This window comes from Stigmatopora argus, chromosome 4, assembly GCF_051989625.1.
Source record: "Stigmatopora argus isolate UIUO_Sarg chromosome 4, RoL_Sarg_1.0, whole genome shotgun sequence".
In the NCBI taxonomy this organism is placed as follows: domain Eukaryota; kingdom Metazoa; phylum Chordata; class Actinopteri; order Syngnathiformes; family Syngnathidae; genus Stigmatopora; species Stigmatopora argus.
In genome coordinates this window covers 3,844,976-3,867,884 of record NC_135390.1, presented here as the reverse complement: position 1 = coordinate 3,867,884, position 22,909 = coordinate 3,844,976, and the positions used below count along the sequence as shown (strand labels likewise).

Genomic DNA, 22,909 nt, shown 5'->3' with positions numbered 1-22,909 from the left:
CTCCGGTTTCCTCCCACATTCCAAAGACATGCATGGTAGGCTGATTGGACACTCAAAATTGGCCCTAGGTATGAGTGTGATTGTGAATGGTTGTTTGTCTCCTTGTGCCCTGCGATTAGCTGGCCACCAATTCAGGGTGTCGCCGCCTCTGGCCCAAAGTCAGCTGGGATAGGCTCCAGCACCCCCTGCCAACCTAGTGGGGATAAAGCGGGTCAGAAAATGAGATGAGATATTGCTGATAATATTTTGAATAGCTTTTAACAAGATTAAATTAATAAGAAAAAACACACGTGTGGTATTTACCAGTACTTTATACAAAACTACTGCTATCTGTACTGTGCACTATACAAAAAAATAGTTTGTTTTTCTCTCTTTTTAGTCATAAGAACGTTACGCTAACGTTAATAAAATGTTATGCTGCGGAAGATTTCTTTAAAATTACAAACAGCCAAAGGACACACAAAACAGACTGAGGATCAACTTTCACACCAGCGCGAGATTTGACAACCACTAATAATCTGACTTCCGTTCATCATGTCAGCATTTTTCCAGGCATAACCTTCAAATGTTTCAGGTCGCATTTGACTGATTAAATGTTATTCATCCTAACACTCTTGCTAATTTCAATTTTGACATATTTAATTTAGCATGCAAGTTTTTTAGATGTTCCTTCAACAGCGAAACTTGGACATTCTTTGCGACTGTAAAGAAAACCATCACATTTAAATGAACTACACTGAAATTACTCACCAGACCATAGAGCACATGAACTGAAGTACCGTTATTTTTTGTTTTTAGGGCATAGAGCAGTTGAAAAAGGAAGAGAGAAGATGGGCTAAAAAAACTAAGTGGATGAACTTGAGGGCAGTTTTCGGACACCCTTTCTCCTTACTTTGGTTTAGCCCGTTCTCCACTCCTGACCATGGAAAGGCTGAGCCATATCAATATGTGGTGTGAAAAAAAAGGAAGATCAGGCCAATGTGACTCCGTTAAGCACTAGGGATTTCGGAAACTACGACATCTGCTCTGTGTGATTACTTCATGCTTTCATTCAAACACTGTTAATTTATGAATCTTATTTGAAAACAGTCATGAATCCGTGAGTTTCCAAGAAGTTATTTCTTTTAAAAGCATCCTGATTATCTCTCGTTACTTCAAAACCATAAATCAACGTTTGGTACCTTGCACAGTTATGTAATTGATAAAAAACGATTACTATGTGACATTTGCTCAGCAAATCTGCCATTGTTGGGTTAAAAGTGGATTCTATTAACTGTTATACTGGAACAATTTCCCTAGCTTGTTGAACTGTGGCAGTTGTGTTTTTGTCTTGTTATGCTCAGAGAGGACGTGAGACCTTCAGTTAGCAGAATCTGGAAGATAAAAGCTAATTTCTAAAAGAATGCACGCACATTCCAAATCAGGCTCAATTTATCCACTAATCCCATGTATGTGCATGCTAGAAATGCAACTGCTCTGCTTTTAAACTGCAGGAGGGAGGGAAATATGGCTGGAGACTTGACCGCAACGCGCTCGTAACATAATAAACTTTAAATTTAATTTAAATGAACTTAGATTACTAAACACACACTTAAAAATAAGTTTTACTCTTACATTACACTAAGTTTAAACGTGCGATAACCGAGGCAAAAATGTTAATGTATTCCACCTTGGCTTTCGAGTCGTACCTTGCCTCCATGCTTCAGAACCGAGTGTATCCCAGTTTGGTTTTTTTAAATTATCGAACCAGCCACGACTTTGAAGGGTAGACTTGGTGTAGTTTTCAGATGCTTGTTTTGCTGTCAAGTCCATGTAGATTCCGCTGGCTTTTTCGCAGATTAACAGTCACGCTATCTCCAGTAAAAAATGCAACCTGTACATATCTTTACGCGAGGGAGATGCGGCGAGAAAGACAGAGCAAGCTGTTCTCATAAGCAGCCTCTCGCCTACTCGGCGACCCGGACGGCCGCATCGAGAACCATCTTGTATTGCTAATTTGTCTCGTATGCCATGCTCTGAATTTTCCCCGTATCTCAAATTTCTCGTATGTTGGGACACTCGTATGACAAGGTATTATTGTATAAAAAAGTAAAATACATTAAACAAAATAAACAATAAGATGGTATATTGATAATTTTTCTGGAAGATGCATGGAGATTGAGATTTTCAATGGTTTATTTGCAACCGAAAACAGGGAACTTCTACTGTATGCCGAGGCAAAAACAAAAGCAACTCATTACCTCTTCCACTTCTCCCTTTCTCACATTGATCAGACACGGTGCGTGTAGAGACAGCCCAAAAACACAGGATTCAACTCCTCAACATTGCAACATGAAACGTACAAGCAACCTGATTTTTTGCATTATTACCTTTAGTCTTTTGTTACTTGAACCATCGGCGGCGTAAGATGAGTGTGACCACAAAACTGTCACGTAGTGTGGCGAGCAGAGGTAAAAACACGATGGACCCAATTGCAGAAAAATGGCAAGCCAGGAACGGTGGTGGTAACTCAAAAGGTTTAATTAAAGAGACCAAAAAACAAAGTACACAAATAAAGGCAAGGAATCCAAAAATGCCAAGCTAAAACAAAACTACAGATTCAAAACATACCAGGGCTGGGCTTGGACGCACACCTAACACTGATGTGACAATGACAAGGACGTAACCAGAAGCTAACAAACAAAGGGTACTTAAATACACAGACATGAGCTAACGAGACATGGAGAACATGTGGGTGACCCACATGGCAGCAGATTGGAGACAACAGGTGAAAGCAATGGACAATTACAACGACAAATTACACGGAGGGAAAAAGCCCAGATTATTTACCAATGTGCATCGGTTTCCTCTTAGCCCTACTCCATTATTTAGATGACATTAAGCTTTGTTTCCATGGTAATTGCTATTTTTTTGGCTCGCCCTAGAAGACAGCTTTTTTCTTTGGAGCCTTAAAGTGAAAAAAGGAGGGCAAAGATACTCCCAGTGCACAAACACAGAAAAACATTATGCACTCGCTAAGCAGAAATCGCGTAAGGGTACTTAATGCCCGAAAAGGCACACTCATCATTAAGCCCAAATGTCTTGGGTTGTGGTTATCGTAACTCGAGTACTTCCTGTTGAAAAAGTTGAACTTGGCTTGAAATGGGTTTGCTGTGTAAAATTCCTCTATAGTGGTATAAATGTATACAGGTATTTTAGGAAGGAATCTACATTCTTCATTGTGATTATCACGGGATAGGAGGTTTTTGCTTTGCCTGTGGTTGTCTCCTACTGGTTTAACTCAATTACATTGTGAACAGACACGATAACATTTCATGTGTAGCTTCAAAATGACCAACAGACAAATCTATTGTCATATGATAATGATGTTGATCATGATAATTCATTCATTTAAACGTGGGAAAAGGTTTAATGGTAGGTTTTCCATGAATGTTATTGTGGAGTATTTCAACAACCATGTTTGAAATATGTGCAAAATCAAGATACAGATTTGATCAGATAGTCCAAATTAGGATGCCTTGATGGACCTCATGGCTCTTAATCGTTGATTAAAGTTGCCTGGAAATCAACTCACAACATTTTTAAGGTTATGTGTGTAAGATATATGCATCGAAACAAACAGAGGCAAAGCTGTAACCTCCTTTGTGCAATTAAAGCATGATTTAGGTAACACAGAAAAACATCATTTCAGTTTTGGTTTTTGGAGGAGGTGTGTAGTGATTTTCATTCCAAACTCTATTGTAAATTGTGATTTGTTAGTTCTGTTTACATTCTATTCTACATCTGACAGCGTGTGAAGGCATGATATTGATAAAGCCTACGATTGTGTATACATTGTGAGCTGTTCATGATATGGCCATTTTATTGTTGAACATCTTGAATTTCAGTAAACGTGCAGGGAATAAACTACTGGGTTGTAATGCTGAAGTTATTTCTGCCTTTAACTTGTTTCTTAAAGTGCACTTATTTATTTATTCTTCTCCGCTCTTTTGATTTCCCACATACTTCGCACTTGTCTGCCACTCTCAGGGTTACTTCCTGTTCCTGATTTTCCTGCTGCTCTTGCTGTTCATGTAAAAGGTATATAGGTTCATGAAAAAAGAAGTTTTCATTCATGACATAAAAAGATGTTTGTATGCTGTTTTTCCTCACTGCCAAACCTTTCCTATTTGTGTGAATTAGGATTAGCAAAAGATTTCTCTTCTATTCTGCCAGAAATGTGTAAATTCTCTAATTCGTTCCATGGTCCTTAATAAAACTACCAAGTAAATACACCAAAAATGATCCGTGTCCCAATTTTGTATGGAAGATGTGAGAAATTAGAGAAAAATGATTAATGTATTAAAATGAAAAACACGCATGCAAAAACATTTTCTATGAATTCAAGACAAGTTAGCATTAAATAGAACTCCAAAGGAGTAGCAGTCTCTCCATCAGTATAGAGAGGCCATGCCAAGGAATTGCTGCTTTTAATGCTTCCTCCCACTTCAATAGGATAGCGATGCTAGTTGTTGGATTACGGCCGGCCTGTATTGCCTTGTAATATCAGTCAGCCAGTCATTCATCGTTCTTATCTTCTGTTTTTCCTCGATGTCGTGACCGAAAGAATGAGATCCTGGATACAAGCAGCTGAAATGAGTTTCCTCCGCAGGATGTCCGGACTCTCCCTTAGAGATAAAGTGAGAAGCTCGGTCATCCGGGAGGGGCTCAGAGTAGAGCCGCTGCTCCTCCGGATCAATAGGAGCCAGATGAGTTGGCTCGGGCATCTGATCAGGATGCCCCCTCGGTAGGTGTTCCGGGAATGTCCCACCGGGAGGAGGCCACAGGGCCGACCTCGGACACGCTGGGGAGACTGTGTCCCGACAAATGGTGGTCAAAAAAGAGTTGTGAGGCTCTGATATGAATCCAGCAGAGTGTCAAGCAGGACAATTTCAAAATACATTAACAGATACAGGAATTGTATTTATGTTTTGCTGGATTTCATATCTTGGATCTTGTTTCCGTATATTGGAACGGCCATTTGGATTGGATTGGAACTTTATTTCATCCCGTATTCGGGAAATTTCGTTGGTTGCAGTAGCAAGACAGTAGCAAGCACAGACCAAGCTTCACGACTGGGTGGGGTCGAGTCGCCAAGGTCGCAATACAACAAAGCAAAAAGCACAAAATAAAAGGCAAAGTATTTGGTAAGCATTAAGAAATATTAAAATGCAATTAAAAAAGATAGAAAAGCAGGACGGAGCTACCACTCCCGGCTGCCACTTGAGCGGTGCCATCTTGGTTGCAGTAGCAAAAACGGATACAGACACAAGAAAAAGACATTGTACAGTTAGATAAAACTGGAACCACACACAGGAAGTCTTCCATAAGGTGGGGAACTTCTGCAGACTGAGACCGAGGTTGAAAATATGCAGAATCACTCTTCCAAGCTTATCCGCACAGTCCCTCAGTAGTCTGGAGTTTCCCCATAATAATAGATGGAATGATTGGTCTGAAGCGTCGCTTCTTCTCCTGGCACTTTCGTCCAGCTCTGGATTTCCAGCGGCATCAAGGTGTTGCTCTTTCTGCTGCATATTGTTCACAGCTGATCCCATCTGTATGACAGCGGAGGCATGGCTGAATAGTTCCAAAAAAGAACTAGCAGAAAGAAACCAAGCTAATAGAACAAAGAAAGTTGTGAAAACATTAAAGTAAAAAGAATATAGTACCAAGTAAAGTAAAAAGGAATGTATTAAGAAATATTCAAATGTAATTAAAAAAGATAGAAAGGCTGTAAAAGACAAAAAAACGTATTAGAGCGGACCGAGCTACTGCCACCGGCTGCCGCCTGACGGCGCCATCTTGAAAAAAGTATCAAAGAGTATCAAACTGTTTCGTAACCTGAAAATTGCGTATTTTGAGGGAATCGTAACCACTGTATGCCTTTTTCAAGATGACGGCGACTGTACGAGCAGCGGTCAGAAGCTCTCTACTTGTGCACACTTTTTGTTCGAGAAGACCATCCAGGTGTGCCCAAACCTGGATGACCAGCCAGGTCCGATCTCTACGGCTCTGGTATGGGGGGCCAGAGGAGTGGGGGCAGAGTTGAATCTGTTAAAAAACTGATTCAGTTCATTTCCCACTCCCTGTCTCCGGACTCCATTGCCTCCATGGCCGGAGATGGACCTCAAGCCCCTCCAGGCCTCCCTGGCGTTGCTCCTCTGGAGTTGGTCTTCCCCCCTCCCTATCTCTCTGCTCAACTCTTTCTGTACCATTTTCAGCCTCTCTTTGTCCCCTGATCTAAAAGCGCTCTTCTTGTTGTTCCGGAAGGCCTTAAGATTCGGTGTGACCCAGGGCTTGTTATTGGAGAAATACTGGACCTTCTTGGAGGGTACAGTGTTCTCAACACAGAAGTTTATATAATATGTGATGCAGTGGGTCAAGTTATCAATGTCCTCCCCATGTGAATCACGCAGCACCTCCCAGTCAGTGGTCTCAAAACAGTCCCTGAGTACCATGCTGGTCTCCCCGGTCCATTTTTTTATGATCCTTGGGGTTGGGGATTGTTTCCTTACCACAGGGATGTACATGGGGATGAGCGGCCCAGTAGGAGGAGGGGGGCTTAGCTGTATGCCTCCTCTGTGTTGGCATAAAGCAGGTCCAGAGTCTTTTGGTCCCTGTTATGGCATTTCACATACTGAGTGAAGTTGGGGAGAGTAGAAGCCAAGAAAGCATGGTTAAAATCACAGGGGATAAGAAGGAGAGACTGGGGTAGTGAGGTCTGCAGCCGCGACGCAGTAGCGTTAAGGAGCTGGCAAGTAGCTGTCGCATCGGCAGAAGGGGGAATACACGCAATTATCGCGCTAACATGCGAGAACTCCCACAAGATGTAAAAAGGCCTGATGCTAACAGCTACTAGCTTGATATTTTGAGTACACAGTTGCTCTTTCACTGTAATGTGTCCCCGGCGACACCATTTGCTATTAATAAAAACAGCTAGTCCCCCACCATTCCTCCTACCGCTCTCCTTAGCTTTTTTGTCCGCCCTCACCGGCTGAAAACCATTCAGGGAAATGAGTGAGTCGGGTATTAATTCATTCAGCCAGGTCCGAGTGGAACATAATACAACACACCCAATACTCCCGTTGCAGCCTGGTAAGCGCCTTTGGCTCTTCCATCTTATTGGGGAGAGATCTCACGTTCCCCATAATAATAGATGGAATGCTTGGCTGGAAGCGTCGCTTCTTCTCTCGGCACTTTCGTCCAGCTCGGCACCCCCTTCTCTTTCTCTTTAACTTCGTGGGGATTTCCAGCAGTATCCAGGTGTTGCTCTTTCTTCTGCGTAGCGCTAACAGCTGATCCTGTGTGTAGGACAGCTGAGGCATGGCTGAATGGGTCCTAAAGATTAAAGTACAAAGTAATGTATAAAGTAAAGTATTAAATAATAAAATGTAATAAAAAAAGATAGAAAAACTAAAAACAGAAAATTAGTCAGAACAGACAGAGTTACTGCCAACAGCTGCCACTTGGGCGGCGCCATCTTGAAAAAAAATGTTGGATTGTCTTGTTGCAGCTCGATTTCCATGTTACTCCACATAAATGATAGCTTCCGCTTTGAACTGTGCCTCATAAGCGTGTCTCTTTGCAGGTGCCATTTTCAGCGGTTAAACCAATTTTGTTTTGCAAAATGCACACCTACACTATCTTTACGTTCCTATTGATACGTGCTCTTTCCTGAGGAAACCATTACGTTTTAACCAATGTTGATAAATGAGGGGTGATTTCTTTCTCGGGCAATCGCCTCCCCAAAATATGACGTTGTTTAAAGTTCCTGTGCAATTGTGATTGAGTAAAAAAAAACAGTTCTTCCTCTGGCTAAGATGCACTCTCTCACCAAATCTGATGACGGTGTAATTCTTAGAATATAGTTAGACAAATTCATTTGACTTTCCAGTGATGTTAAACTAAATGTGTTTCAGGTCTTCATCTGATTAGTAAAATGTCAAAAAATCAAAAGCTTCTTTTGTAAGTTCCAAAGTTATGGTATTATCTGGTTTTCATCATTCTAACATTGAAATTGTTATTTAGTTGAATTCATATGAACCAGGAACAGTTTTCCGTAATTGAATCTTTGTTTTTGGATATTTTATTTAAACTTGTATTTTTAACTGCTTAAGCATTTGCCTTGATTGTTAAATGAAGCTCTGAAGCAGATATCTCTTTATGATGTCAGAGGTAAGATGCGCTGTTTCACATGCGTACATCTTAAATAGCATGTTCTTAATACAGCGTTAAAATAAAACTGTCGGAGATGTCTTTGCTTCTGTCATTATTGTTTCCTTTCTCTGTGCATGATGAACATTTCTGTGAATCTTGGGCATGTTTTGAAAAACGGAAGGGCATCTTAATTAATCCAATAATTCTTAATGCAATACTCACAACAATGTTTGAAAGGTCATCCCTCCCATTGCTTAAACAAGCAATTATCAAAAGTATTTTTAAACGCCACCAAGAGGTCAAGAACTGTGCAGCCCTGTTTAAAACAAATATGTATCATTTCTAAGATATGAAGTCCGAGCTACTATATTGGAAGTATGTCAATATGTGTAAGATTGAATATTGGTATTAATATAAGTGAGTATTATATTAAGAATCAATATTTGGTAAATCTGCTTTTCATCCCCATAACCCCGAAGAGCATCACTGTGTCATACACTGACTCCCATCTGTGTAATATTTAATAGTCATTATAAATGTGTGGATGACAAACCGTTGGTGAGGCCCTTAGCACTGTCTTCTGCAGGGCATCGAACGCTTGAAAGGAGAGACGAGTAAGTGGGAGAAAGTGCCATGCTGGGAGGCCATGAAGACGGCTTTCGGTGGACCATTTTCCCTGAGTTGGTGCAGCCCCTTCTCAGAAATGACATGCAAGAAGACCCCCAGCGAGCTTGTTGCCAATGTGCAGGGGGAAATTATTGAGGAGGACATCATAGAGATCCCACACAACTAAAACTGTTTACAGACAGCTAGATGTGGAGGTACCAGCTTTTTTGTTGACACATTAATGAAAATCCAATTAAATATGTACTTGCATTTGATACTTGGACCATAGTGTATTTAAAAGGTTTTGGGACTTTTTTTGTGTAAAATTTTCTGGGATATATTTATTATCTGAAAAAGACAGTTTATACAATACAAATAGATTTAATTATGGGGGTTGACAGACTTTCAAGGTAATTAGTAGTCATTTTGTGCTCTAGTAGCTTGGTGTACCAAAAACTAAATATAGTTATGTGTGTATATATATATATACATACATATATACATATATATATATAGATATATCTCATCTCATTTTCTGAACCGCTTCATCCTAATTAGGGTCCTGGGGGGGTGCTGGAGCCAATCCCAGCTGTCTCCGGGGCAGAGGCGGGGGACTCCCTGAATGGGTGGCCAGCCGATCGCAGGGCACAAGGAGACGGACAACCATGCACACTCACACCCATACCTAGGGGCAATTTAGAGTGTCCAATCACCCTACCCTGCATGTTTTTTGGAATGTGGGAAGAAACCGGAGTACCCAGAGGAAACCCACGCAGGCCCGGGGAGACCATACTCCGCACAGATGGACATGACCTGGATTTGAACCCAGGACCCCAAAGCTGTGAGGCCGACGCGCTCAGTTCTCCTACTTGAAAATATTAGAGAGGCCTGTATGTGTCAACATGGGTAAACCTCAACCACAAGAGACAGAATGTGGAAAAAAAACTGAAAATCACATTGTTTGATTTTTAAAGAATTTATTTGCAAATCATGGTGGAAAATAAGTATTTGGTCAATACCAAAAGTTCATCTCTAGAGAAGTGATGTTTTGGGGCTGTCGTTGGGCAACACACACTTTCAACTCCCGCCACAGATTTTCTATGCGGTTGAGATCTGGAGACTGGCTAGGCCACTCCAGGACTTTGAAATGCTTCTTACGAAGCCACTCCTTTGTTGCCCTGGCTGTGTGTTTGGGATCATTGTCATGCTGAAAGACCCAGCCACGTCTCATCTTCAATGTCCTTGCTGATGGAAGGAGATTTTCACTCAAAATCTCTCGATACATGGCCCCATTCATTCTTTCCTTTACACAGATCAGTCGTCCTGGTCCCTTTGCAGAAATACAGCCCTAAAGCATGATGTTTCCACCCACATGCTTCACAGTGAGTATGGTGTTCTTCGGATGCAATTCAGTATTCTTTCTCCTCCAAACACGAGAACCTGTGTTTCTACCAAAAAGTTATATTTTGGTTTCATTCGACCATAACACATTCTCCCAGTCCTCTTCTGGATCACCTAAATGCTCTCTCGCAAACCGCATACGGGCCTGGATGTGCACTGGCTTCAGCAGGGGGACACATCTGGCAGTGCAGGATTTGAGTCCCTGGCGGCGCATTGTGTTACTGATAGTAGCCTTTGTTACTGTGGTCCCAGCTCTCTGTAGGTCATTCACTAGGTCCCCCCGTGTGGTTCTGGGATTTTTGCTCACCGCTCTTGTTATCATTTTGACGGCACGGGGTGAGATCTAGCATGGAGCCCCAGATCGAGGGAGATTGTCAGTGGTCTTGTATGTCTTCCATTTTCTAATAATTGCTCCCACAGTTGATTTCTTTACACCAAGCATTTTACCTTTTGCAGATTCAGTCTTCCCAGCCTGGTGCAGGTCTACAATTTTGTCTCTGGTGTCCTTTCACAGCTCTTTGGTCTTGGCCATAGTGGAGTTTAGAGTGTGAGAGACTGATTTTATGGAAAGGTGTCTTTTATATCAATAATGAGTTAAAACAGATGCTATTAATACAGGTAACGAGTGGAGACCTCGTTAGAAGAAGTTAGACTTCTTTGACAGCCAGAAATCTTGCTTGTTTGTAGGTGACCAAATACTTATTTTCCACTGTAATTTGGAAATAAATTCTTTAAAAATCAAACTGATTTTTTTTCCCACATTCTGTCTCTCATGGTTGAGTTTACCCATGTTGACATTTACAGGCCTCTCTAATCTTTTCAAGTAGGAGAACTTGCACAATTGGTGGTTGACTAAACACTTATTTGCCCCACTGTATATGTTTATATACTCATACATATGCATATATGTACTAGATATGCATATTCTGCCTATGTACACTTTACATACACTGGATTTGAATTGAATGCCTTCATTGTCATTATACAAGTACAATGAGATTTAATTCCATTCAGTTTGATGGGAGTTACTGTGGTGGGTCCGTCACTCTTACCAGTTGGCTTTATTGAAGTGCGTGATGAACCAGCTTCAAATGAACACTAACTGTAGCACTAATACATGGAAGCACATTGTATTCCCTCGTCTTTACCATTGTGCCTTATCTTTCCTGATGCGTGCAAAAATTTTCCTCATGTATTTTAAGCCTTATTTGTAACTCATTAAACGGGTGCTGGAATTCTGTTTCATGTGATAGTTGTGGGTTTTGTTTTTCAATAAAAAGTTTTCAAATTTCAAGTTGGGAAAATTTCCATCTACCATTTACTCTGTTTAATATTAAATACAGTTTCTGAGGGTACAACCCTCTACTTATAAAATTAATTCGTTTTTTAGTAACTTTGATTTTTCGTGAATAGAGACATGTTTTACATTGAATTGTCATCATCTGTTCCAGGATTTTTAATACTACCGCCAAACATTAAAAAAATTAAAATTATGCATCACATATGTATAAAACATACCAAAATATAAGAACATTATGTATTAAGCCCTTGAAATGATGCCACAACACCGAAGGAAAGAAAAATAAAACCTAAAGTCCAGCCTTTCAGAACTGTTGCTCTCTCTTTCTCTCGCTCTTACTCGTCACTCACACGGTGGAGCAACAACACCATGTAAATTACTGATCCTTTGCCACTTTGCGGCTTCAACTTTCGCGGCTTCACTACATTGCAGATTTTTTTCTGAAGTATTAAAAAAGTTCATAAAAATGTCAAAATCCACGGTGAAACTCGCAAGCAGAAGACAGATGAAAAATGGCAGAAGTCAGGGCACCCCTTCCAACAGCGCCGAAGAAGCCATATACTGTGATCCTTCACTTCCTGGCTTCACTACATCGTGTTTTTTTTCCGAAGAAAAAAAAGAAGTGAAAATCCTGAAACTTGCAAACGGAAGCCACTGTCTTCCGCTTGCAACTAAGAAAATGGGGGGAAACAGAGGACTGTGTCACTCAACTCAGCACTGAGGAGAAAAAAATGGTGGGCAGCGGGCGGTGGACGTCACTTTTATCCAAAAATAGAGCTTTCTGAGCCAATGTGAGGGTGGATTTTTACAGTGGTACCTCGAGATACGAGCTTAATGCGTTCCAGGACTGAGCTCGTACGTCGATTTACTCGTATCTCAAATGAACGTTTCCGATAGAAATGAACTAAAAACAAATTAATTTGTTCCACCCCTCTGAAAAAAACACCAAAAACAGAATATTGGATTGGAAAAACATTTTTTGTTCTAATTCGCCATCTGTTAACAGAGTAACAAATAACTAGTGGTTATGATGTTTAATAGTACTAAAATTAGACAGATTTCGCGGAGGGGTGAGAGAGGGATAGAGTTAAGGGGGGTTAGAGCCTTTTTGCACGGCAACGCGCTCGTAACGTAACATAAATAAATTTAAATGAACTTGTATTACGATACAGACACTCAAAAAATATAATCTAACCTTACACAAAACTTAATTGTAATTTTGTTTTACATTTTTATACCTTTCTTCTCCCGGGTTGGCTCTATTTACCACCTCCACCCTGACTTTCAGCTGCAGCTAAAAGGAACCGATCGAGGGTTATTTGCTTGTCTTCTCTTCAAAATATTCCGAAAATAATGCACACGTCCTCACAATAGGATAACGCACGACCACTTGCCAATGAGAAGTTTTACTCCAAACAGCCATTCACGCTCAGACTCATACGTAAGGGCAATTTAGATCGTCCAACCAGCCTACCACGCATGGTTTTGGAATATGGGAGGAAACCAAAGTACCTGGAGAAAACCCACACAGGCCCGAACATGCAAACTCCACACAGGTTTATCGACCTGGATCGACCCAGATATGAGGCCGGTGCTCTCACCACTCAACCGCCGGGCCGTCAATCTTCGCATGAATCTTAATTAAAATTGACATATTTTGCGTTAATCAATAACCTTAAATAAAGAACATCACTTAAAACACTTATTTACAGACTTGATGAACATCAACTCGAACGTCCTACATGAACACGACAAGTGTTTAGTTTCTCGTTGATTTTCATTAGATTCTTGTAAGACATGTATAAAAGTCATTTAAATATATTTTGTATTTCACTTTAAGGAATTAAGCCACAGTAAAAGTGGCTTAACTACCAATTGTTCCTCAGTCATTTCGGACTGTTTAAATAGATAAATAGAGATGATTTGACAGAATTGACCATTAAAGTTAATACTCAACTGAGATTTTTTGACGACTGTTGAGTCACAATGTAAAAAAATCAATTGCATGTTTCGGGAGGTATTCTTTGTTGTTCTTCGGAAGAAAAAAAAGGGGGTGTCGGCAGAAAGGAGTGGGTGGTCGTGCGTAGCTATAGGTACAGCTCATTCAACAACCTGGTTTATTTCACAACAGTTGATTCCAAACCTGCTAAGTGTCAAAGTCAAACTTTTACATTCATTCATTTTCCATGCCACTCATCATCACAATGGCCAGAGGGTGCTGGAGCCTATCCCAGCTAGCTAAGGGCACCAGGCGGGGGACATCCTGAAATAGTGGCCAGCAAATCGCAGGCCACAATGAGATGGACGAACATTCATGCTCACTCTCATATCGAGAAACAATTCAGTTCAGTTCAACCAGCCTAGCTGGCATGATTTTGGGATGTGGTTGGAAACCAGAATACCAGGAGAAAACCCACATGCAAACTGTCCACAGGGAGGTCCATACCTGGGGTCGAACCCTCGATCTCAGAACTGTGGGGCCAACGTGCTAACCACTCAATCAACGGGCCGCCCAAACTTTTACAACGTAAAAAAACCCATCAAGATAACATTGGTGGTCATAAAACTTTTACCCATTCATTCCAATAACACAACTCCAAAATGTGTAATGATTGTGATTTTTTATTTTACAAAACGTAACTATAATGTTATTTTGCTTGTACCCTACTCAATTTGGATTTTTGTTGCCCTGAAATAGTGCTGTTCCTTGCATAAATTCAGGGGTTGATTGTTTCCAGACAGAGGTGATTAAATAACAATGAGCATGTGTTTTTCATATTTGTTTTAATGGAAAAATAAATAAAAAAGATAAAAATGGATTGCTAAAAATCCCAGTTTCCATGTTGTATGAAACATGACACTTTACAAGGGACACATACTTTTTAATGGATATTTTTTAGATAAACATGGTCGTACTTTGGACTCATGATTCTAATACCATTCAGAAACCAGGAAGGCTACCGGTCCTGATGATCAGCTCCAGACTATTGAGGGACTGTGCGGATCAGTTTGGAAGTGATTCTGTATATTTTCAACCTCAGCCTCAGTCTGCAGAAGGTCCCAACCTTGTGTGGGATTCCTGTGTGTGGTTCCAGTTTTATCTAGGTCTACATTGTCTTTTACTGTGTCTGTGGTTGCTACTGCTACAAATTGAATTTCCCAAATACGGGATGAATAAACGTTAGTCTAATCTACCCTAATACGTTAAATGCCACTTCCACCTCAAGTATCAAATTTTTGGTACCTCATTCCAATTTACACACTATCAGTGAGCAAAAATAAATAATATAAAACTAGTCGCTTTTCCTCTCTTCCTGTGCCTGGTCCTCCCGTGGCCTGGATCCATGAAGCACCACCATCCCACACAACGTCAGAGAGATGCCCAACCAGTACAGACCTGCTTGACTCTCTCCAAAGATTAACTTCCCCAGTATGGCCTAAATACACATACAGGAGTAATCTCACATTGCACTTTCATATTTAGCATCCATTAAAGAATTTAGGACGGCTTACTGAAAAGATAAAGTTTCCCGCGCTCGTGATTGCAGTAGCCATGGCTGAGGAAGAGCTGTAGCGAAGAGCTTTAGAGAACAAGGTCCACATGACAGCGTTGCAGAGGAACATCGAGCTGATGCAGACCAACCTCAAGGGGATGTGCAGCTGTAAACATTTCCATGAGAAGTCCTTACATTGCCATGACTACAGCAAAAGTGAAAATGGATTTCAACAGGTAAATGATGATCAGAAGCATCCCAGAAAAGATGTTCTATTATTGTTTTCCAAACACATTGAAGGGTCCAGTTGTCCTCGTGCGCAAAGCCTCATCAAGAAGTCATCTAGAGAAAAGTTTATTTTTTAAGTTGATCTTACCCAGGGCGAGCCGGCGGATGAGTGGTTAGTGCGTCGGCCTCACTGTGGGGGACCTGGGTTCAAATCCAGGTCGGTCCACCTGTGTGGAGTTTGCATGTTCTCCCTGGGCCTTCGTGGGTTTCTCCGGGTACTCCGGTTTCCTCCCACATTCCAAAGACATGCATGGTAGGCTAATTGGACACTCTAAATTGCCCCTAGGTATGGGTGTGAGCGTGAATGGTTGTTTGTCTCCTTGTGCCCTGCGATTGGCTGGCCATCAATTCAGGGTGTCCACCGCCTCTGCCCCGAAGTCAACTTGGATGGGCTCCAGCACCCCCCGCGGCCCTAGTGAGGACAAAGCGGTTCAGAAAATGAGATGAGAGGAGATGAGATCTTACCCAGTAACAAACAGTAGGTCCATCTTGTTGCATTCCGGAAGTGCCGCTCACTCTAGCTTCACACATTTCATTTAGGTAGTCTGCGCCGAGGGTGAGCTTCGCCGAGAAAGAGGCAGCAGCACCAGAACAACCTGCTAAAAATGCGTAAAAAGAACCAGAAAACATTGCAGATACAATTTGAGCGCCTTGGTTGCGTTCTGTAATTCACAGTCATAGGAAATCTGTCGGCTTATTAAGAGAGTATAAGCCAACCTTGATTTTCGAAGCAAAAGCATTTTGTTCGTGAATTTATCATAAGAGATTAAAATAGTTTGGTGGGAGTTTGTAAAGCTATTTAATGTTATCTTTCGTGTGAATAAATTCGTCTTTAAATATTTGTTTAGAAGTATTAACAGAAGAAATTGGCATTCCGGTGTATTATTTTGAAAAAAAGTTTACTTGCGCTGGCTCTTGTCCTGTTGAAATGTATACACGCTTAACCTCACTTCTACCAATCGCAGAAACCGCCGGTGGTCATATGACATTTCGGGCGCGTTTTAATGACGTATTGATTGCGCCTGTTGGCTGTTAAACATTTTTCTTATTTAATAGCTTTAATTGTGTTTTAGTTTGCTGTAATGAACAAGAACAAAGGCAGAGGTGTGTCCTGGGTGAAACCAGCGGAACCTTCCTTTCTCACGAAGTTTAAAACTGATGTTGGCTACAAAGAAGGCCCGACTATTAACACTAAGGTTTGTTGTACACTCACTGCATGAATGCAATGAAGGTAACATTTCGGAGAATGTTTGATTTTTATTTTTTTAATGATTACATGATCACATGAGCTTCATAAAAGAATCCAGGAGCATTTTAAATGTTATTATTAAAAATCCTTTTGGGCACGAGGAGGTCAGTGAACACATCTCCATTGCGCATTTTTATACACTTGTCCAATCAAGGGAGTTCATTCATTTTCTGAACCGCTAATCCTCAAGGTTCGCGGGGGGTGCTGGGGCCTATCCGATCTTACTTTCGGACACCCTGAACTAGTGACCAGCCAATTGCAGGGCACGAGGAGACGGACAACAATTCACGCTCACACTCCTACCAAAGGGCAATTTAGAGTGGCAAAACAGCCTACCATGCATGTTTATGGAATGTGGGAGGAAACCCACACATGCAAACTCCACACAGAAGGACCGACCTGGCTTTGAACGCAGGACCCCAGAACTGTAAGGCTGACGCGCTAACCACTCATCAGCCGGGCCGCCCTCAATGGAGTTCTTACGGATTTAAATGATATCATACGCGCAATGTGAGTAGTAGTTTAACCTGTTCTTTATTATTATAATCATCCTTGCAGAGGGAAGAGATGCCATCACTGGACAATGACAGTGGAAGTGATCGGGAGGATGAATTACCTCAAGTTGTTGTCCTTCAAGATGGAGACCTGACTTCAGAGGAAGCAATAGATCACAAGGAAGGATCAAAACCTAAAGAAAATAAAGATAAAAGTAAAGTTTTTTTCCCCATTATCCTTTTAGAAACATGGGTAGATCATTTATCATTAGACCTGGGCAATATGACAAAAATTGTTATCACGCTAAAAATATATCGGTCGATATAAATAATTATCACAATAACTATCACATCTTTTTTCTTTCAAATTTGAAACTTTAAACTTCTGTGAATTAGTAAATAAATTACTTTCCTCGTTATTCAATTATGAAAGTAACTGTTACCTTACATTATAAGAAGAGATTATAAAAAATGATTTTTTTAAAATATTTTTGTTTTTCTGTTGTGCAATAAAGATAAGACAATTCCCTCCTTACATTATGAAAAGTAAAGAATAAAACCTTCAGAAATTTTGACAGGCGTCTTTAAATTTGCGTTCAAACCAAAAGTTGCTGTGCAATATAAAATAAACAAAATAATCAACTGAAGCATCACCATTGGCAAGCAGACTATTTTCAGCCTTACAAAAAGAAAGTGTAAAATTTAACTCACATATGGCCATTTACAAAAAATAATAATAAAGTTGGAGGAACTTAACCCAAGTGAACAAGTTTTAGATTTTTTAATCGTTTTCAGAACATTCACATAGAATGGGATATCATTTAAGAAAAATATTACAGGGTGTCCTCAAATGAGGACAGTGGGTTAAGGACATTTTCAATAAGGCCACTTCTTGTGAACAGGTATTTACGAGGCATTAAAAAAAAAAAGATAACTCCGGCTAGACTTCACTTTGATCTTCTAGTGGGTTGGCTTCTTGTTGCCCTGCATCTCATAATCGCTCATTGTCCTTTTGCGTTCATGCTCCGTGTTACCCGCTCTTAATACTAACCGTGTGAAAAACACTATCTTATCATCCTCTTTTTCTCCTAATTGCTGGTCTGGAAATAGCGTTCATGTCGCATCAGGGCCCCCGTTCTTTGTGGTGGTCCGGTAGTGTAATTGGAGTTTAAAATTATTGAATTTTTATGGAAAGTTTTTATTATTATTGTTGACAAAAAATGATTTGACAATATTTATTGTTATGTCTCCCAGCTCTAAATATAATATCCCAGATAGCAGACTGCTTGAGTGGCTATGTTTACATTCAGCTGTCAATTGGACTAAGGCAGGGGTGTCAAACCGGTCCCAATAGGGCCGCATTGGGTGCAGGTTTTCATTCCAACTAAACAAGAGGATGCCTTTTGCAAGTATAATCAGTTGATTAAAATCAGGTGCTACTAATTTTAGAAGACACCTCATTGCTTAAACTGTCGACACTGGATCGGTTGGAACAAAGACCAGTACCTACCGCTGCCCTCTGCGGAATCGGTTTGACACCCCTGGGTTAAGGTCAATGTTTGTGTGTTTTTCAAGTACAGTGGTACCTCGAGATACGAGCTTAATGCGTTCCGGGACTGTGCTCGTATGTCGATGTACTCGTAACTCAAATGAATGTTTCCCATTGAAATGAATTAAAAACAAATTAATTCGTTCCAACCCTGTGAAAAAACACCAAAAACCGAATATTGGATTGGAAAAACATTTTTTTTGTTCTAATTTGCCATCTATTAACAAAGTAACAAATAACTAGTTGTTTAATAGTACTAAAATGTGTTTAATAGTATTAAAATTAGACGGATCTTGCGGGGGGAGAGTACTTCTTCCCTTCAAAATATTCCCAAAATGATGCACACAAATGTCCTCACAATAGGATAATGAACGACCAATTGCCAACTTGCCTGGGAAGTAGTACTCCTCTCGTATTAGCGAACAAGCTCCGCCATTCGCACTGACTAACGGGGAAAAAACACTGAAAAAAAATGCAACGCTCCGCCCAGTGCTCGTAGAGACATTACACGAGGGAGTTGCGACCAGAAAGACAGTGCCCATGATGTTCTTATGAGCAGCCTCTTGCGTCCGCTGTATGCTCGTATATCAAAATTTGTCTCGTATCTCAAGATACATATTTGCTCGTAATTTTACCCGTATCTCAAATTACTCGTATGTCGGGGCACTCGTATGTCGAGGTATTACTGTCTTTAGAATCTAAATGAATGTGTAAAAAATGTGCTCTCCCTCTATATCTTCCATATAAGTATGCCTAATGACCGTTTTACTTTTTGTGCTTATTGTGAGGAACGTTAATACCATAAGAAATTATAGTTCAAATGCACGGTGATCACAAATGTTGACTTCCAGAAAAGTTTACTTATAAATAAAGTTCTACTGTAAATTGGTTTGAAATCTCAGGTATGATTTTGAAAGACCTTTTCCAATGAATCAAACGCCTTTATGCCTCACAGGTGACGAGACTCCCACAGATGGTAAAATCATCTTCAAAAAACCAGCAAAGCGCTCCTCCACTGATAAATTCCAAGGCATAATTGCCAGCTCCAGCAAAAAAGCACGGAATGTAGTTGAGAAAGAAGTGAATAAGGATGTGAATCCCGCGAAAAGGGTGAAAAATAGCAGCCTTTTGTCATTTGGTGTCGACGAAGAGGAAGAGGACGATTAGGACAATGCTCAGTTTTGGTGGTTATTCAATTATCAAAGTAAATTAAAAACGAGTGTTTTCCCTGTAAGGCATAAATATTATGTGAGAACTGCTTTTAAATTCATGGCGTTCATGTGTTTTTGTGGTTAACCCAACCTTTTAAGGCAGTTTTTTTAAATCCCCTGTAATTGTGACTTCATTGTGAAAGAGTTACTGCTCAAAAATAATTTTGAAATCTGTGTCAAGTTAAACCTGCCACCGAATGGTGCACTGGTTCTTTCACCCAAATCTGGCGTGGACAGCATGAGTTTGATTTACGCTCGGTGGCGGTGTGATTGTGAGTGTGAATGGTTGTCTGTCTCTATCTGTTTCCTACGACCGACTGGTGACCAGCCTAGGGTGTAGTCCGTTTTTCGGTTAGATGGGATAGGCTGCAGCTATCCGCAATCCTGACAAGGGTAAGTGGTCTTGAAAATGAAAGAAAAAGTTCAACCTTGGGTTAAACATAGAAATCGCTTGCAGTCACCTCAATAATACAGTGTTACCAGTAATACCTTACTGAGTTGGCATGTAAGTGCTTTTTACTATTTAAACATTACTCATTTCGATGGCTTGAAAACCCGTCTATTGATTTAATAGGTTACCTTGTTGCAAGCTTGTAGCTCATAGTACATACATTTAGTTATCGAATTGAACTAAAACATTTATATTTTTTTTGTAATTTCGCTCCTATGTGGATAGATCCTTGTAAAAAATAAAATAAATAAAAAATATCTGAGTGGACAGCCCGTTGCCTTGAGTGGTTAGTGCGTCGGCCTCACAGCTCTGGGGTCCTGGGTTCAAATCCAGGTCGGCCCACCTCTGTGGAATTAGCATTTTCTCCATGGGCCTACGTGGGTTTTTTCCGGGTCCTCCCGTTTCCTCCTACATTCCAAAAACATGCACGGTACACTGATTGGACACTAAATTGCCCCTTGGTATGAGTTTGAGCTTGAATGGTTGTCCGTCTCCACGTGCCCTGCGATCGGCTGGCCACCGATTCAGGGTGTCCCACGCCTCTGGCCCAAAGTCTGCTGGGATCGCCTCCAGCACCCCCACGACCCTAGTGAGGATAAAGCAGTTCAGAAAATGAAATGGGAAAAAAAATTGGAATATCATCGAAAACAATCGTTGTCCGTCTCCTTGTGCCCTTCGATTGGCTGGCAACCGATTCAAGGTGTCCACCACCTGGTGCCCGTAGTTAGCTTGGATAGGCTCCAGCACCCCCACTTCCCTTGAGGATAAGCGATTCATAAAATGAATGAGTTTTTTTTAAATTATGGAAATATTTTTTTCCATAGTTCATTCATGTTTCTGAATCGCTTATCCTCACATGGGTCGCGGGGGTGCTGGAGCCCATCCCAGCCATCTTTGGGCCCCAGGCGGGGGACACCCTTAATCGGTGGAAGGGCACAAAGAGACAGACAACCATTCCCAGTCACACCCATACCTAGGGGAAATTTAGTCTTCAACCAGCCTACCCTGCATGTTTTTGGAATGTGGGAGGAAACCAGAGTATCTGTAGAAAACCTACACAAGCCTGGGGAGAACATGCAAACTCCACACAGTGAGGACAGACCTCGGATGAAACCCTCGACCCCAGAATACTGAGGCCAGGTGCTTTTTCCCATAGTATAGTCGTTATATATTTGTTGAATTATGATAGTAAAATGTCAGTGTGGTGGAAACTTAATACTTTGAATGTATTGAATGTAATATTTTCTGGCTTCAAAGGGAAGCTGTAAACTTGTCACTGCATTAGTTTCAATGCAAGTTTATATTTTTATGCATCATGAGAACATTAAAAATGTCAACCTAGTATGTTTTTTTAGTGTTTTTACTGATTTCAAATTTTTTACTACCCCATTAATTGTGTATGTTCTGTCATGGTCCTACAGCAAATTTTAACACATGGTGTGCGTGTCTGCCTGATGTGGTTGGCATGCCCAGATTAAAAACTAAAAACCATTGAGGTCAAGCAGCAGTAAAGTGTATTTTGGTGAATTCATTTAGAAAGTGGTGAGAAGAATGATTTCTATGTGATAACAGCTTGGAATATTGGCAGAGACCTACATTGCTAACAAAAAGGGAAATGGAAAAAGTTACTAATCTTGTGTGCTGTGCTCTAAACACAAGACAATATACCATACAGTGCAACAATTCTTTCCGACTTGCGGGTTCCTCTGTACTCATTTGGTTTTAAAATAAAATAAAAAAATAAAAAAGGCATAAGATTTTCATTGGTCATCATAATACTATTATATTGTCATGATATACAAACACTGAAGATGCGTGACAAAATGTTGTTTTTAAAAAGCCATATTTTATTAGAATGAATATCCTTGTGCACACTAATAATGGGCTCACTCATCGCCACCTTTTGTACATATTATTTTAGGAATCCTCATTGCAACGTCCACATTGAGAGTGCAAGCAGTGCTGTTTATTTCAATGCACTGGTTAGTGTTGATATATTGCCATTCATTTCACATAGTGCATAGTTCCAAAGTAAAAGCATGTATGTATCATTGGGAGATCAAAAGTTTACCTTACTGCCATGAATCACCTAATGCTTCTGAAGGACCAGTATCTTTCTATCAAATTATCTTTTTCATTTGTGCATATTGTACGTTTCTATATATATAGCCTTGTTCTAATATACAGTACACCATTCTAGCCCTAATGGTGTGAAGGTAACTGCTAAAAATAATTGCATTATAGTCTGTGTATTACTTTAGGAATGTTAGAACTGTTCTGTTCGTCTTCAATTATCCGACCATATTTAATCAGTTTGTGTATACATTTTCTTAGGAAAGCACTAGCCAAAGTATTGATGTGGAAATCCATATGATTATCCTCAAAGTTTTAGGCAACCAGAGCTGTGGTCTTAAGGTGGTTGAAGTCTATTACCATAGATATCACAAAAATAAAAGTTGATATCTGATAGGTATTGGAAATGGGCGTCGTCACTTTTTTGTTTCGGGGACTACCTGGAAACTCGCTGGCGGAAACTTCCCAAAAAATGACGTGGAAAGGCATCCTAACTTACAACTAAATTGGGTCATCCCGGCCAGCACCATCATGTCTCACCGAGTCTTCCCGTCACGACAGAAAAAAAAGGGTTCCGCGGAGCACCTGGAAACTCGC

General features: G+C 40.6%; 2 protein-coding genes across 3 annotated transcripts in view; both read left to right on the top strand.

Moving 5' to 3' along the window:
- The window catches only part of LOC144073323 (palmitoyltransferase ZDHHC3-like), a 29,569-nt gene extending 17,767 nt beyond the window's left edge, over positions 1–11,802 (top strand). The window contains exon 7 of one of the 2 annotated variants that reach the window (XM_077599057.1): positions 8,783–11,802. In XM_077599057.1, coding sequence (XP_077455183.1) covers positions 8,783–8,989 — 207 coding nt within the window. In that variant the 3' untranslated portion in view covers positions 8,990–11,802. Of the gene's footprint in view, positions 1–798; positions 4,282–8,782 lie in introns of those variants that run through there. The other variant, XM_077599058.1, reaches the window with a different exon arrangement.
- Positions 11,803–16,234: 4,432 nt separating this feature from the next.
- Positions 16,235–21,581, top strand: kiaa1143 (KIAA1143 ortholog). Its single transcript, XM_077599060.1, has 3 exons — positions 16,235–16,481; positions 17,093–17,243; positions 19,533–21,581. The coding sequence occupies exons 1-3, from the start codon at positions 16,368–16,370 to the stop codon at positions 19,742–19,744; spliced, it is 477 nt and encodes a 158-aa protein (XP_077455186.1). The 5' UTR covers positions 16,235–16,367; the 3' UTR covers positions 19,745–21,581.
- Positions 21,582–22,909: the final 1,328 nt, after the last annotated feature.

Bases quoted from the DNA above. Each gene is read 5' to 3' on its own strand.
- kiaa1143 (XM_077599060.1), top strand. From the start codon at position 16,368: ATGAACAAGAACAAAGGCAGAGGTGTGTCCTGGGTGAAACCAGCGGAA. The intron at 16,482-17,092 runs GTTTGTTGTACA...TCATCCTTGCAG, and splicing joins GCCCGACTATTAACACTAAG to AGGGAAGAGATGCCATCACT. The intron at 17,244-19,532 runs GTAAAGTTTTTT...TATGCCTCACAG, and splicing joins TAAAGAAAATAAAGATAAAA to GTGACGAGACTCCCACAGAT.